Source organism: Tachyglossus aculeatus, chromosome 22 (assembly GCF_015852505.1).
Source record: "Tachyglossus aculeatus isolate mTacAcu1 chromosome 22, mTacAcu1.pri, whole genome shotgun sequence".
NCBI lineage: Eukaryota > Metazoa > Chordata > Mammalia > Monotremata > Tachyglossidae > Tachyglossus > Tachyglossus aculeatus.
In genome coordinates this window covers 32,126,825-32,143,055 of record NC_052087.1, presented here as the reverse complement: position 1 = coordinate 32,143,055, position 16,231 = coordinate 32,126,825, and the positions used below count along the sequence as shown (strand labels likewise).

The 16,231-nt window shown below is 41.8% G+C and overlaps 2 protein-coding genes and 2 non-coding genes across 4 annotated transcripts; 3 read left to right on the top strand and 1 right to left on the bottom strand.

Moving 5' to 3' along the window:
- The first annotated feature begins 205 nt into the window (after positions 1-205).
- On the top strand, positions 206-1,147 carry LOC119944057 (olfactory receptor 1019-like). Its single transcript, XM_038765283.1, has one exon. The coding sequence runs from the start codon at positions 206-208 to the stop codon at positions 1,145-1,147; it is 942 nt and encodes a 313-aa protein (XP_038621211.1).
- An 8,207-nt stretch (positions 1,148-9,354) lies between these two features.
- On the top strand, positions 9,355-9,493 carry LOC119944238. The gene has a single exon (XR_005455735.1). It is a non-coding gene; the product is annotated as a small nucleolar RNA SNORA7 (small nucleolar RNA).
- Positions 9,494-11,087: 1,594 nt separating this feature from the next.
- Positions 11,088-11,225, bottom strand: LOC119944391. Its single transcript, XR_005455874.1, has one exon. It is a non-coding gene; the product is annotated as a small nucleolar RNA SNORA7 (small nucleolar RNA).
- A 2,195-nt stretch (positions 11,226-13,420) lies between these two features.
- On the top strand, positions 13,421-15,552 carry LOC119944056 (olfactory receptor 5F1-like). The gene is made up of 2 exons (XM_038765282.1): positions 13,421-14,365; positions 15,445-15,552. Exons 1-2 carry the CDS (start codon positions 13,433-13,435, stop codon positions 15,550-15,552), a joined length of 1,041 nt encoding a protein of 346 aa, XP_038621210.1. The 5' UTR covers positions 13,421-13,432.
- Positions 15,553-16,231: the final 679 nt, after the last annotated feature.

Here is a 16,231-nt window from a genome sequence, read left to right as displayed (position 1 = left end):
TTATTATTATTATTATTATTATTATCTAGCTGCTGGTCTGCCTCTTCCACGTTTTCTCTGGACTTTTTCTAGCATTAGTGCCTTCTCCAGAGAATTAGTCCTCCTGATTCTGTGTCCAAAATATGCTAATCTAATTACCTATTTTATGTGGATTCTATTGCTAATATTGACTTTTTCCCCATATAGATACCAAGGAAAACCCAAGATGGATGAGAGAAATTGCAGTACCATTGCTGAGTTCATTTTCTTGGGGTTCAGTAGTGATCCAGATTTGCAGATCACACTTTTTGTGGTCTTTCTGATATTCTACACGATCACTCTACTGGGGAATCTGGGAATTATACTATTAATCAAGATCGATGCTCAGCTTCATACCTCCATGTACTTTTTCCTCAGCAACTTAGCTTTCCTAGATGCCTGCTTTTCCTGTGTCATTGCTCCCAGGACACTGATCAATTTCTTGGTGGAGAGGAAAACCATTTCCTTTGCTGGCTGTGTCGCTCAGATGTACGTCTTTGCTGCTCTCGGGACGACAGAGTGCTTTTTGCTGGCTGCCATGGCCTATGATCGCTTTATTGCCATCTGTCACCCGCTGCATTATTCTGTCATGATATCCCACAGGGTATCTGTCTCCCTTGTAGTTGGGTCTTATGTGTACGGATTCTTGAATTCCGTGATCCACACGGTTTTCACTTTTAGTTTATCCTTTTGTGGACATCGTACAATTAATCACTATTTCTGTGACGTCCCACCCCTCTTATCTATCTCCTGTTCCAACACATCTGTCAATCAGAAGCTGCTTTTCGTGTTCACTAGCTTGAACGGACTCAGCACGACAGGGATCATTGGGGTTTCCTATGCTTACATCCTGTTCACCATCCTGAAGATACGCTCTTCTGAAGGCAAACACAAAGCCTTCTCCACTTGCGCTTCACACATCACGGTGGTCGCCATATTCTATGGCACCACCTGCTTTATGTACTTACGGCCAATGTCCAGCTACTCCCTGGAGAGAGATAAAAGAACATCGGTGTTTTACACTTTTGTGATCCCCATGCTGAATCCCCTGATCTATAGTGCGAGGAACAAGGAAATGAAAGATGCCATGAGGAAAGTAATAGGGAGAAAATCACGCTCTCACTGCTAATGTCTTTTATCAATGCCCAGGAAGCATCTGAGAAAAATGGCAGGTAGATGAATCTTGTTCTTCCCTATGGCCTCTGATATGATTGAATGAATGAATGTACGAAATCCTTGTCACCTATCCAGTTTTAATTTGCAGAAGTTGCATGGTGGCATTGTTTTTTCCTTTTTTTGAAGTCTTCTTGGTTACTGTACATTGTCTATAGGTCATCATATGCTATAATGCAGATTTGCATTTCTATTTAATAATAATAATAATGGCATTTGTTAAGCGCTTACTATGTGCCGAGCACTGTTCTAAGTGCTAGGGTAGATACAAGGTAATCAGGTTGTCCCACACGGGGCTCACTGTCTTCATCCCCATTTTCCTGATGAGGTAACTGAGGCACAGAGAACTGAAGTGACTTGCCCAAAGTCACACGGCTGATAAGTGGCAGAGCCGAGACTAGATCCCACGACCTCTGACTCCCAAGCCCGGGCTCTTTCCACTGAACCACGCTGCTTCTCTCACCTTCATATACCAAGAGCCGTTATACTGGTACATCCTAAACACTGTTTCTCACACTTTTTTGATAGTATTTGCAGGTTCTGCAATGTGGCCTAGGGGAAAGAGGCTGGGCCTCAGAGTTAGAGTTGGGAGGGCCTCCTACTAGTTTCTGAGTGAAGAGTGGACCTCCCATTCTTGCTGACAACCTTGCCCCTGACACCTCTTAAAATAAATTTCATGCTTCAGAGTGAGGAAAAAAAACCTCACCCCCTTAACTCCCTGTCTGGTCTGTCTTTTGCCTCATGTCTCCATAAATCACCTCACTGTCCATTCCTCTCTATTCATTTCCTTTTTTAAAAAATGTGAAATCTTTCATCCTCTTTTCCAACTAATGTTGACACGATTTGGAGTGAAAGGCATGTAGAGCCTCATCTGAGCTAAGAACCTGAAACACAAATAGAGAAGGAGACAAAAATACTGTGAAGGCCTACACAAAATTGGTGTAAGCTTTTTCATTATTTTTTCCATCACAAGTTCTCCCACTTCTTCGAGCATGAAGGAGACAGGGGAGAAGGAATAGGGAAATTTTGCTTCATTGGCTATTTTAAAATGTGCTTTTGTTTTAGTGCTCCTAAACTACATCTTGACCTTCGAGAGAGCAATCATCCTCTTGAAACACCCTGAGCATAGGAATAAACTGGAATTAAGAAAAGGAGTAACCTGCAAAACTTATAAAAAAATCAGGATCGAGCCCATCAGGCTGTGGAACTCTCTCCCCTGGAGATTCTTCAGTTTAACATCAGATTTCTGAGGACGATGGCCGATCTCTGTGTTGAACCGTGAACCCCCGAAAAATCAGGGTATCTTTATTTTTCAACGCTGTTTGGCTAACATTGTTCTTAGGTTCTGCAGTAATTTGTTTTACTTCACAAGTTAGCATATCTTATATAAAGGTACCTTCACTAGACTCCATAACTTGCAACTGAACATAGCTCACACACTCTTTGTACAAAGACAAATCATTCCATCAATCAGTGGTAGTTATTTTAAGCACTTGGGAAAGTACCAACAATAGAAATGGTAGATAAGATCATTTCTAGGGGGAGCAGATTGATTTCTTCAGTGGCTCAACTATGTTGCCCATTATGCTTCCTGTGGAATTCAGGAAGCCATATGGCTAACCTAGACAAAAGTATGGAGAAGTGGGACTAGAGAAGCACTAGAGGTGAGTTATGGACAATAACATCTATATACTATCAATCAATCAATCAATCGTATTTATTGAGCGCTTACTATGTGCAGAGCACTGTACTAAGCGCTTGGGAAGTACAAATTGGCAACACATAGAGACAGTCCCTACCCAACAGTGGGCTCACAGTCTAAAAGGGGGAGACAGAGAACAGAACCAAACACACCAACAAAATTAAATAAATAGGATAGAAATGTACAAGTAAAATAAATAAATAAATAAATAAATAGAGTAATAAATATGTACAACCATATATACATATATACAGGTATATACTATGCAACCGACTGCCCGATTCAGTGTACTCTGTTGTGTTGACTATGATATTTCCAACTTTCTAAGAGCAGCTTCTCAAAGTGAAAAATGCAACACCTTTTTGAGGCAACTGTTCTCTCCATTATTGGGTCTGTCAAGTCAATTTTAGACAGCTAGTTTGAATTCTGAAGTACAAAATATAAAATCTTTATTCTACCTTAGCAGAGTATTTTTGGGGGGAGGCCTGAATTGCCCAGTATCATAACTTTTCTCTCTACTTCTTCATCTAATCACAGTGTGTAGTTCACGGGGTGGAGCTCCCTTAGTTCTTTTTTTCCTATTTTGTAAAGACATAATTTGTCCATTTAAATTCCACACCCACACATTTAAAAATAATAATAATGTCACGTTAAGTGCTTACTGTGTGCTAAATTCTGTACTAAGAACTGAAGTAGAGACAATAATAATAATACTTATGGTATTTGTTAAGGGCTTACTATGTGCCAAGCATTGTTCCAAGGGCTAGGATAGATTCAAGTTAATCACTTTGGACCCAGGCCCTGTCCTGCATGGGGCTCACAGTAATTTTCCAGATGAAGGAACTGAGGCACAGAGAAGTGAAGTGACTTTCCCAAGGTCACACAACAGACAAGTGGCAGAGTCAGAATTAGAACCCATGTCTCCCAGGCCCGGGCTCATTCCAAGAGGCCACGCTGCAGTATTTTCGTATTTGGAATAATGGTGCTCTGGGATAAAAGCTTTGTCTTTACTTTCCCATTGTCTCTTGAGGGAGCTCAGTAGCTACCAAAGTTTTCACTGACAGAACTCTTTAAGAGGTTCATCAATAATAAGGAACAATCCTATATGCACACTGAGGTTGGAATAGAGAATAAAAATTATAATAATAATAATAGTGTTTGTTAAGCGCTTACTATGTTCCAAACACTGTTCTAAGCGCTGGGGTGAATACAAGGTAATCAGGTTGTCGCACGTGGGGCTCACAGTCTCAATCCCCATTTTACAATTGAGGTAACCGAGGCACAGAGAAGTTAAGTGACTTGTCCAAGGTCACACATTCATTCATTCAATCATATTTATTGAGCACTTACTGTGTGCAGAGCACTGTACTAAGCGCTTACAAGTGTACTAAGCACTTCCAAGTGTACTAAGCGCTTACACACAGCAGACAAGTGGCAGAGGCGGGATCCCTTAAGGGAACTACTGTCCTCTTTTTCTCTTCAATGATCAAATCTACCTTCAGTTAGTCAGTCAATCATATTTATTGAGCACTTACTGTGAGCAGAGCACTGTACTAAGCTCTTGGGAGACAATATAACAGGTACATTCCCTGCCCACAATGAATTTAGAATCTAGAGTTAGATTCATGTGAGTGCTCACCAAGATACCCAGAGGCGACTGGAGGCCATTGCTCAAATCTACATGACATAGATGCATAGTATAGTGCTCTGCACACAGTAAGTGTTCAGTAAATACTATTTGTTGATTGAAAATTAGTAACATTCCTTCTTTAGATTACATATCAAGTAGAACTCAAAGCAATGGAAACAAGTCAGGCGAGTGAGCTATCTGGATGCATATAGCCAACCTATACAGCCCACAATAATACATTCTTGAACAATTTACACTGCTCAAAGAAAATGGTGTTACACTGTGCCACCAACCAAATACCAAAAAAGGGATGTGCCGTTGAAATTTTTTTTTCCTAAAGCATCCTGAGTTTTAATAGCCGTGTAAAGCTCCAATGGTTAAAGGCGAGGTAAAACAAGAATACTAAAACTCTCACCATGAGATGTCACTGAACTCCAGTCCTGCAACATTTGTGCATTTAAATGTTCTAGTTTCCCTAAAGAGTTAACGTGCCTCAGCTAGAGCTTCTTCAAATCCCAAGGAAGGACTAAGCCTTAGGGGAAATCTGGCTCACTGCACATTATAGTCTAGAACATTTCCTTGATTGGCTACCTGCATGAGGTAGCGAGGATAGAACTGATTATTTTGAGAACTGAAATTTACAGATGTGCTTCTCTGATAGAAACGCTTCTCTATCCATTTTCCCCCTCAAGCTACTCCCATGAACAGTGTCACATTTAGCATTACATTTCTCGACTGTATTAATACAGCACTGATAATAGTTATTAAAGTTTTCTATGGACTGCTCAGAAGCTTTCCACAGTAACAACCTTTGTGCAATGGCCTGAGGATGGAGAATCACTTGGGCCTAGTGCCAAGAGCACAGGCCCGAAAGTCACGGGACTCCCCCATCTAATCCCATCTAATCTAATCCCATCTCCCTCATTTACCTGCCATGGGACCTTGGGTAAATCACTTAACTTCTTTGTGCCTGAATTTCCACATCTGTTCTCCCTCCTACTTAGACTGTGGAAACTGATTATCTTGTATCTATCCCAGCGCTTCATGGTAAAACACTTCCTTATTTTTATTGAGAAAACTCTACGGATATGCTACCAGAATGATTGCAGGTGGAAGTGGGGTGTTTTGGGAGAGATGCGTCTATGGAGTTGCTATGGGTTGGACATGACTTGACAGCGGAAGACAACAACAACCCCAGCGCTTGGCACATATGAGAAGCAGCGTGGCTCAGTGGAAAGAGCCCAGGCTTTGATCTCAGAGGTCATGGATTCAAATCTCAGCTCCGCCAATTGTCAGCTATATGACTTTGGGCAAGTCACTTCACTTCTCTGTGCCTCAGTTACCTCATCTGTAAAATGGGGATTAAGACTGTGACCCCTTCCGTGGGACAACCTGATCACCTTGTCACCTCCTCAGCGCTTAGAAGAGTGCTTTGCACATAGTAAGCACTAAATAAATGCCATTATTATTATTATTATAGTATTGAGACTGTGAGCCCCATATGGGACAGGGACTGTGTCCAATTCAATTTACTTGTATCCACCCCAGTGCCTGGCACCTAATAAGCCCTTAACAAAGACCATCATTATTATTATTATTATTAAGCAGTTAACGAATATCACAATTTTTATTAGGAAAGCCCTCTCCAAGAAAAGACTGAGAGAGGAGCAGTAGAGATGCCCCGAGAGGCTGAGAATGACAGATTGAGGGGCCATTTGTCTAAGTGATATAAATTTAAAGCAAATATTCATCATCTTCAAAATGTGAAATCAAAATAAAAGGACCATTCTTAACTGATAATCATATTAATGAGAAACCTAAGCTTATTGGTCTTTAAGGGAGATTAGTTAGGCAGACAGAAAAGCAAAGAGATTGAGGCAGTAAATGCTGGCCATCTTGATCTCTCAGTAGATACTAATGTCACACCAGAGTGTCATAATAATAACAATAATAATAATGGCATTTATTAATGCCATTTAGACTTTTAGACTGTGAGCCCACTGTTGGGTAGGGACTGTCTCTATGTGATGCCAATTTGTACTTCCCAAGCGCTTAGTACAGTGCTCTGCACATAGTAAGCGCTCAATAAATACGATTGATTGATTGATTGATTGATATTAAGCACTTATTATGTGCAAAGCACTGTTCTAAGCACTGGGGAGGTTACAAGGTGATCAGGTTGTCCCCCGGGGGGCTCACAGTCTTAACACCCATTTTACAGATGAGGTACTTAGGCACAGAGATGTGAAGCGACTTGCCCAAAGTCACACAGCTGACAAGAGGTGGAGTCAGGATTTGAACCCATGACTTATGACTCCAAAGCCCGTGCTCTTTCCACTGAGTCACGCTGTCATGGCACATTGTTGAAAGTTGCTAATTTAGAGGCAATAAACATTTCTAAAAAAATTAGAGATTCAGTTTTTCTGTTTCAGACCACTCAGGTCATGATGGAGTCTAAGTCTAGCTCTTAGTCCAGTGCTCTGCACACAGTGAGCACTCAATAAATACGTCTGAATGAATGAATGAGTGGAGTCTACCATAGAGGACAGTGGATGGTCTAGCTCTTAGTACAGTGCTCTGCACATAGTGAGCACTCGATAAATATGATTGCATGAATGAATGAATGGAGTCTACCATAGAGGACAGTAGATGAGCTGCAGTCTTTGGACTTCATTCATTCATTCATTCAATCGTATTTATTGAGTGCTTACTTTGTGCAGAGCACTGTACTAAGCGCTTGGGAAGTCCAAGTTGGCAACATATAGAGACAGTCCCTACTCAACAGCGGGCTCACAGTCTAGAAGACTTCAGAACTGAGAACCGGTGCAGAGGAGTTAATGCTAATCCTAGTAATAATAATGATGGCATTTATTAAGCGCTTGCCTAGGACCACTTACACTCTACCATGTTCCCTCTGGAGCACAGATGCAACAAGTAAATAGGCAGGCAGGGGGGCAGCTCCAAGTTTTCTCTCAATGCCACCTGCCTTCTGGGAAAGCACTTTCAGATAGCACCCTTACTCAAGGGGACAGCCTGCTTGCTAACCTTGATATTTAAGTGAGGTAGCCAAAATGCTTCCTCTCCTGAAATTGACTATTGATAACTACTCCTGCTATTTGGGGAAACAGCGTGGCTCACTTGACAGAGCCCGGGCTTGGGAGTCAGAGGTCATGGGTTCTAATTCCGCCACCACCACTTGTCTGCTGTGTGACCTTGGGCAAGGCACTTCAATTCTCTGAGCCTCAGTTACCTCATCTGTAAAATGGGGATTAAGACTGTGAGCCCCCAATGGGACAACCTGATCACCTTGTAACCTCCCCAGCACTTAGAACAGTGTTTTGCACATAGTAAGCGCTTAATAAATGCCATCATTAATATATTTGGAACATCTAGTTCCAAATTGTCTATTCATATTAATGCCTGTCTCCCCTTCAAGACTGTAAACTCATTGTGGGCAGGGAAAGTGTCTGCTAATTCTGTTGTATTGTGCTCTCCCAAGTGCTTAGTAAAGTGCTCTGCACATAGTAAGCACTCAATGAATATGATTGATTGATTGATAGTGTGTGTCCCACCTTTGCTATCAACAGAGGAATGTTGATACAACCTATCTGGTCCCCTTAGAGCCGAGTATATTCTATCTCCAAAACGTGATCTGTGAATCAACCTGGAAGAAAGCATGATAAAGTTATATTGTAAATTATATATCTGTATTAATGTCTGTTTCCCCCTTTAGGCTGTAAGCTCATTGTGGGCAGGGAACGTGTTTACTAATTCTATTGTAAAGTACTCTCCTAAGTGCTTAGTACAGTGCTCTGCACACAGTAAGGGCACAATAAATACTACTGATTGACTAATTGTTTTGAACTGCCCAATCCTTATGCTTTCATATTTTGTCATCCTTGAAATCATTTGGGGAAACGTATCTCAAAAGTCTTGAGACCCAAGACGAACACTTCCCAATTGGATCCCAGAACAGACCTGTAAAGTCAATGAAAAGCAAATTATTTAACTCCCTTGTCCTACCCAATCCTCCTAGGAAGGTTGATAGCCCAAGGAATTAAGTGTCATCCTGCGATGCCTATTTAAATGCCTAGATCCATTTAACAGTCAATCGTGAAGAATAAGTGGATTATTTTCATTTACTATTCGGCGTCCAACTGAAGACCCTAATGAAATTACAAAGAGAGCAGACTCAGAAGGTAACCTACTGCGGTTTAACCCGATAGCAATTTATTATTCGGTCAGTCGATTGTAGTCAACCTTATATGGCTCCATTGTGATACCATATTTTGCATGGTTTGCCTGCCCTAGTCGCTGCCTCTGGAATGTCATTCATTTATTCATTCAATCATATTTATTGAGCGCTTACTGTGTGCAGTGCACTATACTAAGCACTTGGAAAGTAAAATTTGGCAACAGATAGAGACAATCCCTACCCAACAGCGGGCTCATAGTCTAGAAGGGGGGAAGACAGACAACAAAACAAAACTAAGCAAGTAGACAGGCATCAATAGCATTAATATAAATAGAGTTATAGATATATTCACATGATTAATAAAATATATAGAATAACAAATATGTACGTAGATATACAAGCACTGTGGGATGGGGAGGGGGGTAGAGCAGAGGGAGGGAGTCAGAGTGATGGGGAGGGGAGGAGGAATAGAGGAAAAGGGGAAAAGTGGAAAGAGGAAAAGTGTCATCACTTGGCATAATCCGGGGCACTGGGGTAGGAGATAGCACTACCAGTTAATCAGTCTGGGGCTGAGATTACCCAGAAGCAATTCTCACTCGGGGATTTTATAAATAAACTTTACTAGAGATTCCTAAGACCCTCCCAGGATCGCACCTGGGGAGTTTCCAGTACTCTACCAGTCTCGGCTATGGGAGAGAGAGTCAAGCAGAGGCAAACCCATTCCATTCCTAACTTGGGCAATGGCTAGCGAGTGGAAGACAATTCTGCTACAAATGAAACTCACCTGTACTGGGCAGCAGTGACATGGGAAAGAGTCGAGGGTTGAGACTCAGGTTTACTGCACGGAAGAAAGCAATGGTAAACACCTCTGTATTTTCACCAAGAAAACTCTATGGATACACTACCAGAACAAATGCAGACGGAGGTGGGATGTTCTGGGAGAGACACGTCCATGGTGTCACTATGGCTCAGAGACGGCTCGACAGAATAAGACAAGGCAAGAGATTCCTAAACAGTCTGTTCCTAGAATGATGAGTTTTCCCTTTGGAAAGAGCACGGGCTTTGGAGTTAGAGGTCATGGGTTTGAATCCCAGCTCTACCACATCATCATCAATCGTATTTATTGAGCGCTTACTATGTGCAGAGCACATGTCTGCTGTATGACCTTGGGCAAGTCACTTAATTTCTCAGAGCCTCAGTTACCTTATCTGTAAAATGGGGATGAAGACTGTGAGCCCCACGTGGGACAAACTGATCACCTTGTGTCCCCCCCCCAGTGCTTAGAACAGTGCTTTGCACATAGTAAGCGCTTAAAAAATGCCATCATTATTATTATTATTACCTCCTATAGCCCTCCAATCTCCACAAACTTTGTAGCTGATGAGTATTTAGATAATAATAATAATAATAATTATGATATTTGTTAAGCACTTACTATGTGCCAGGCATTGAATTAAGCACAGGAGTGAGTACAAGCAAATTGGGTTGGCAACAGTCTCTGTCCCACATGGGGCTCATATTTTCAATCCCCATTTAACAGATGAGGTAACTGAGGCCTAGAGAAGTGAAGTGACTTGCCCAAGGTCAAACTACAGGCAAATGGTGGACCTGGGATAATAACCCATAACTTAGACTCTCAGGCCCATGCCCTATCCACTATGGCTTGCTGAATTTTAATGATAATTAAAACTGTGTGGGCTTTTTTAAATGAAGTAACCTGGCACAGTGGATAGAGCATGGGCCTGGGAATCAGAAGGATCTGAATTCTAATTCTGGCTCTGCTGTTTGTCTGCTATGTAGCCTCTGGCAAGTCGCTTAACTTCTCTATGCCTCAGTTTTATCATTTCTAAAATGGATATTGTGAGTCTCAAATGGGACAGGGACTGTGTCCAACCTGATTAGCTTGTATCTACCCCGAACCATAATGAAGTGCTTACTGTGTGCCAAGTAGTATAGTAGGTGCTAGGATAGATACAAGATAATCAGGTCATATAGAGTCCCTGGCCCACAGTGGGCTCACAGTCTAAGTAAGAGGGAAGGTGGGTATTGAATCCCCATTTTACAGATGAGGAAACTGAGGCACAGAGAAGTTAAGTGACTTGCCCAAGGTTACGCATCAGGCAAGTGATGAGGTGTTAGCACTGCCTGTTGTCCTATTCTGTTGAGTAGTGTCCAACCCAAAGTGACGCCGTAGACAAATCTCTCCCAGAACGTCCCACTTCCACCTGCAATCATTCTGGTAATTTATCCATAGAGTTATCTTGGTAAAAATAGGGAATTTGTTTACCACTGCCTCCATCTGCACACTAAATGAGTCTCTGCACTCGACTCTCTCCCATGCTGCTGCTACCCAGCACAGGTGAGGTTTGACTTCTGACAGATTTCCTTCCACTCACTAGCCACTGCCCAAGCTAGGAATGGAATGGGTATGCCTCTGCTTGACTCTCCCTCCTGGTGTAGTGAGTGGTAGAGTACTGGAAACTCTCCAGGTGTGACCCTGAGAGGGGTAGCACTGCTTAGAACACACTAAAGTCAGTTCATCAATGAGAAATGCAGCAGATTAGCACGTTTCCCCTGGAGTGTAGGGGCAACAACCTGCTACAACCTTGTATCAGATGAGCAATTCTAGGAAATAACCCATTTTATTGCCAAAAAAAGAGAGACGTGGGGCAGAGAGCTCTGGAGTGCTCCTAACCCACCCTTTAATTTGACACCCTTGGCTAAAGATGCTGGCATTGAGAGGCATGTTGGGGATTTGGATAGTGGAAGTAGGATGGTAGGAAATAAAAGCAACACCATGATCCAGGATTCAGGGCAGTAGATCTTTCAGCCAGGCCAGGGTACATAGAAACTGTACTCTGTACAGAGTCACGTGCCCAAAGTCACATTTCACCTAAAATAATAAACTTGCAAGCTAATGTATGTTTGAGGAAAATCTAAAACAGAGGTGATAATAATAGTAATAATGATAACAATAATAATAATAATAATAATAATAATAATAATGGTATTTGCCAACTTGTACTTCCCAAGCTCTTAGTACAGTGCTCTGCACACAGTAAGCGCTCAATAAATATGATTGATTGATTGATTGATTTGTTAAGTGCTTACTATGTGCAAAACACTGGGGAGATACAAGATGATCAGGTTGTCCCACGTGGGGCTCACAATCTTAATCCCCATTTTACAGATGAGGTAACTGAGGCCCAGAGAAGTTAAGTGACTTGCCCAAGGTCACACAGGCGATAAGTGGCAGAGCCAGGATTAGAACCCAGGATCTCTGACTCCCAAGCCCGGGCTCTTTCCACTGAGCCACGCTGGTGATCTTGTTCATTTTCTCATCTCTTGGAGGTAGAAAGGAATTAAGTACTCTCAGCTATCAGTAATCTTCATCCAATGGAGGGGAGCAATAATGCGGACAATACAGAACCACAGATAGAGCCAAAAAGGGTAGACCTCGTCTGGAAAGGAAGAGTGCTTCTTTGGCCCATCAGATGATGTGAGAAGGCAGTGGAAATGACTCACCCTCTTTTCTACTCTCTAAACATTTGATGGGGAAACCAAAAAACGAGTCCCATGCATACCTGGCGCTTAGAACAGTGCTTCGCACGTAGTAAATGCTTAACAAATGCCATCACTATTATACCTGGAGAGAGTACTTAATGGAAAAGGCAGGGGGAACGCAGAACCTGCATTAAGGAAAACTTATGGTGAAACACTCTGTGTCTGATTCATTCATTCAATCGTATTTATTGAGCACTTACTGTGTGCAAAGCACTTGGGAGAGTACAATATAACAACAGACACATTCCTGCCCACAGTGAACTCACAGTCTAATGCTACACACCTACACACAATCATTTCTTTAGGCACTTTCCAGTTAGAAGCATGTTGTCAGAAGAATACATTGTGTTCTCTTCAAAACAGAAGGTGAACACTTGGGCAGTGGAAAACCTGACTGTAGAGTGAATTTCTATACCGTTTTTTATTTCCAATAATATCCTAGACCATAAACTCGTTGTGGGCAAGGAATGTGTTTGTTTATTGTTGTATGGTACTCTCCCAAGAGCTTAGTACAGTGCTCTGCAAACAGTAGGTGCTCAATAAATACCGTTGAATGAATTAATGAATTTGCACATCAACAATTTCAATCAATTCTCACCATATCTCCGGGAGGTAGGAAGAGGCAGAGATTAATTCCCCATTCCAGGAAGAGGAAATTGATGTTGAGAAGTCGTGACTTGCCTTAGGTCAATCAGCAGGCCAACAGTGGAGTTGAGACCAAAATTTGGGCCTCATGACTCCCAGAATCATTCTCTTTCTGCAATACTCTGGAGAAAGTGCCTAAGAGAAGATTCTGACAGCTGGTAGGGTTGCAGCTGATGAGCGCTGAGAAATCTGCAGAGATAAGCCACAAATGAATACTCTAAATTGACCGATGAGCTGAATGTACCTGATCTTAGTTGAGTGATAATCCTTCATGTTTATCAAATTGAAATTGGAAACCATTCTGTTTGCCTCCTTTCTCAGCGAACTGCTCTTACACCTTCCCTCTAGAACTCTTCATGGTTTTGCCCTGTCACTTACTGAGTTGCTTTTCTTCTAGGTTTCTCTGGTGTGTGGATATACTGCCTCCTCTCTAAATGTTTGATGGGGAATCCAAGAAAACGTGTCCCACGTGTACCCGGATGTGAACATCGTAAGGAATAAATAAATGCCTGACCTAAATCGCACAACCGTGACTGAGTTCGTCTTCCTGGGGATTGTGGACTCCAAGGAGCTCCAGCTCATTCTTTTCATCCTGTTTTTAGCTGTCTATGTGGTCACCGTGCTAGGGAACCTGGGGATGATGTTGTTGATCTGGTTGGATTCACGACTCCATACCCCCATGTATTTTTTTCTCATCAGCTTGTCCTTTGCTGATGTTTGCTATTCATCCACCGTCACCCCCAAGATGCTGGTGGATTTATTATCTGAGAGGAAAACCATCTCTTTTGTGGGGTGCTTTCTGCAGATGTATGTTTTCATTGCCTTGGCCACAGCTGAATGTATCCTTTTTGGGTTGATGGCTTATGACCGTTACACTGCCATCTGCAATCCTCTGCTCTATACAGTTATCATGTCCAGGGCAATCTGCCTTAAAATGATCATGGGGGCATATGTTGCAGGCTTCTTGAATTCAGTGATTCATACAAGTTACATAAGTAGCCTGTCTTTCTGTGACTCTAATGTCATCCAACATTTTTTCTGTGATAGCCCTCCACTCCTCAAACTCTCCTGCTCAGACACCCACGTGAATGAAAATATCATTTTCACGTGTGCAGGATTGAATATGTTAGGCACGTTATTGATCATTCTGAGTTCTTATACATATATCCTCGCCTCCATCTTGCGTATGCCCTCAGCCGAGGGTAGGCACAAAGCCTTCTCTACCTGTGCTTCCCACCTGACGGCCGTCATCATATTCTATGGGACGTTAATCTTTACGTATCTACGACCTAGTTCCAGCTATTCACTGAATGAAGATCGTGTGGTGTCAGTCTTCTACACGGTGGTGATCCCCATGCTAAACCCCCTGATCTACAGCTTGAGAAACAAGGAGGTGAAGGAAGCTCTAAAGAAACTGATTTTGAGAAACAGAATTCCCGTGATCATTTAGGTGGTTTGGGTAATTTAGCAAGGAAGGATTGTGAACTGAGTTTAGGATCAGAGGCTTGCCCTCAACCTTATGAATTAAATGATAACTTCTAACCCAGAAAATAGAGAGAACTGGCCTTAGATGACGGCTATTAGTACATTATTGTGGTCTTTGGAATTCTTTATTATTATTATTATTATTATTCTTATGTTAAGTTACTTAACTTCTCTGGGCCTCAGTTACCTCATCTGTAAAATAGGGATTAAGACTGTGATCTCCATGTGGGATCGGGACTGTGCCCAACCTGATTAGCTTGTATCTACTCCAGTGCTTAGTACAATGCCTGGCATGTAGTAAGTACTTAACAACTAATATTAAGAAAGCAAATGAAAACAAAAACAAAAACAAGAAAACAACACAAACGGTCCCTTATTGTTTTCCAGGGAGGGATAGAAACCAGCCAGAATCCTCCTAGGCTGACTACTGAAGAATATAGTAAACCACGTAGTTCCCAAATCACCATGTAGCTTCAGAATAAAATGTGGAAAAGCAGATGGCATGATCAGTTGAAAAGATAATATGAGCATAAAAGTAACACAAGAACATCTATGTTGTAGATATAAGCTTTATAAAACTAGTTGATATCATCAGCACACTTGTGTCTCTCTGTGCCTCAGTTACTTCATCTGTAAAATGGGGATTAAGACTGTGAGCCCCCCGTGGGACAACCTGATCACCTTGTAACCTCCCCAGTGCTTAGAACAGTGCTTTGCACATAGTAAGTGCTTAACAAATGCCATTATTATGATTATTATTATTATTTAATAAGTGACATCATTATTATTAATTAAGTTGGGTGGACAACAGAAGCTCTGCTCCTCAGCAGTGTAATTATTGAGCTGGATTTAGAAGTACACTTTAAGATCCTTTCCTAATCATCAGAGGGAGTAAAGCAATCTGTTTCATTCTGCTGGGCTTGAGGATGATACAAGAACTGAAAGTTCTTCGGACAGCCTCTGTTCCACTGGGAAACCTCCAACTCAACAGACTTCAGACAATGGTCAAAATCATTTGCGATAATCCTTCAGGAACTTTTAAAACTTGAAGAAAGTCTGGAAGAAGATATGCAGGTGATTGTGAACTGCTTCGGAGACAGCATGGAACTATGGACTGTCATGAAGTCTGAGGGACCATGAAAAGGTGCTAAATGTGGCAAATGCCACCGCACTGCAGAGGACAACTTTACATGAGCACCATTTGGAATGGACTATTTTCACTCATCTTTATAGCCCACACCCATATATATGCTTGGATGGCTATATAAAGGTAATCCATATCCCTACATTCCATTCACCTGGGACTCTTTCCAAACAATAATAATTTCATGAGGCCCACATGTATGCAGCAAGGAAACAAGGAAAATTTTAACTATCGAGGGCAAATTTCTTTTCTTTAAGGGTCTTGAGTTGTACATTATGTCGTGAATAAAATCGACATATCTATTATTACAATAGTAAATATTAGAAAGAGTATCAGTTAGAATGTCGAGAGACCTAGATCCTAGTCCCAATAATTCAACCAGTAACAATAATAATGATAATAACAATATTTGTGTTCTTTGTTAAACACTCTGTGCCAAGCACTGTACTCAGCAGTGGGGTAGATATGATATACTCAGGCCCTACATGGGGCTCACAATCTGAGTGGGAGGGAGAAAAGGCACTGAATTTCCATTTTGCAAATGAGGGAACTGAGACACAGAGAAATGAAGTGACTTTTTCAAGATCACCCAGAAGGTACGTGGCAGAACTGGAATAGAAACCAGATCCTCTGACTCCAGACTGTAAATTCATTGTGGGCAGGGATTATCTCTCT

Coding starts and splice junctions, on each gene's coding strand:
- LOC119944057 (XM_038765283.1), top strand. CDS start 206: ATGGATGAGAGAAATTGCAGTACCATTGCTGAGTTCATTTTCTTGGGG.
- LOC119944056 (XM_038765282.1), top strand. CDS start 13,433: ATGCCTGACCTAAATCGCACAACCGTGACTGAGTTCGTCTTCCTGGGG. Junction 14,366..15,444: donor TTTTGAGAAACAGAATTCCC/GTGATCATTTAG, acceptor ATAATCCTTCAG/GAACTTTTAAAACTTGAAGA.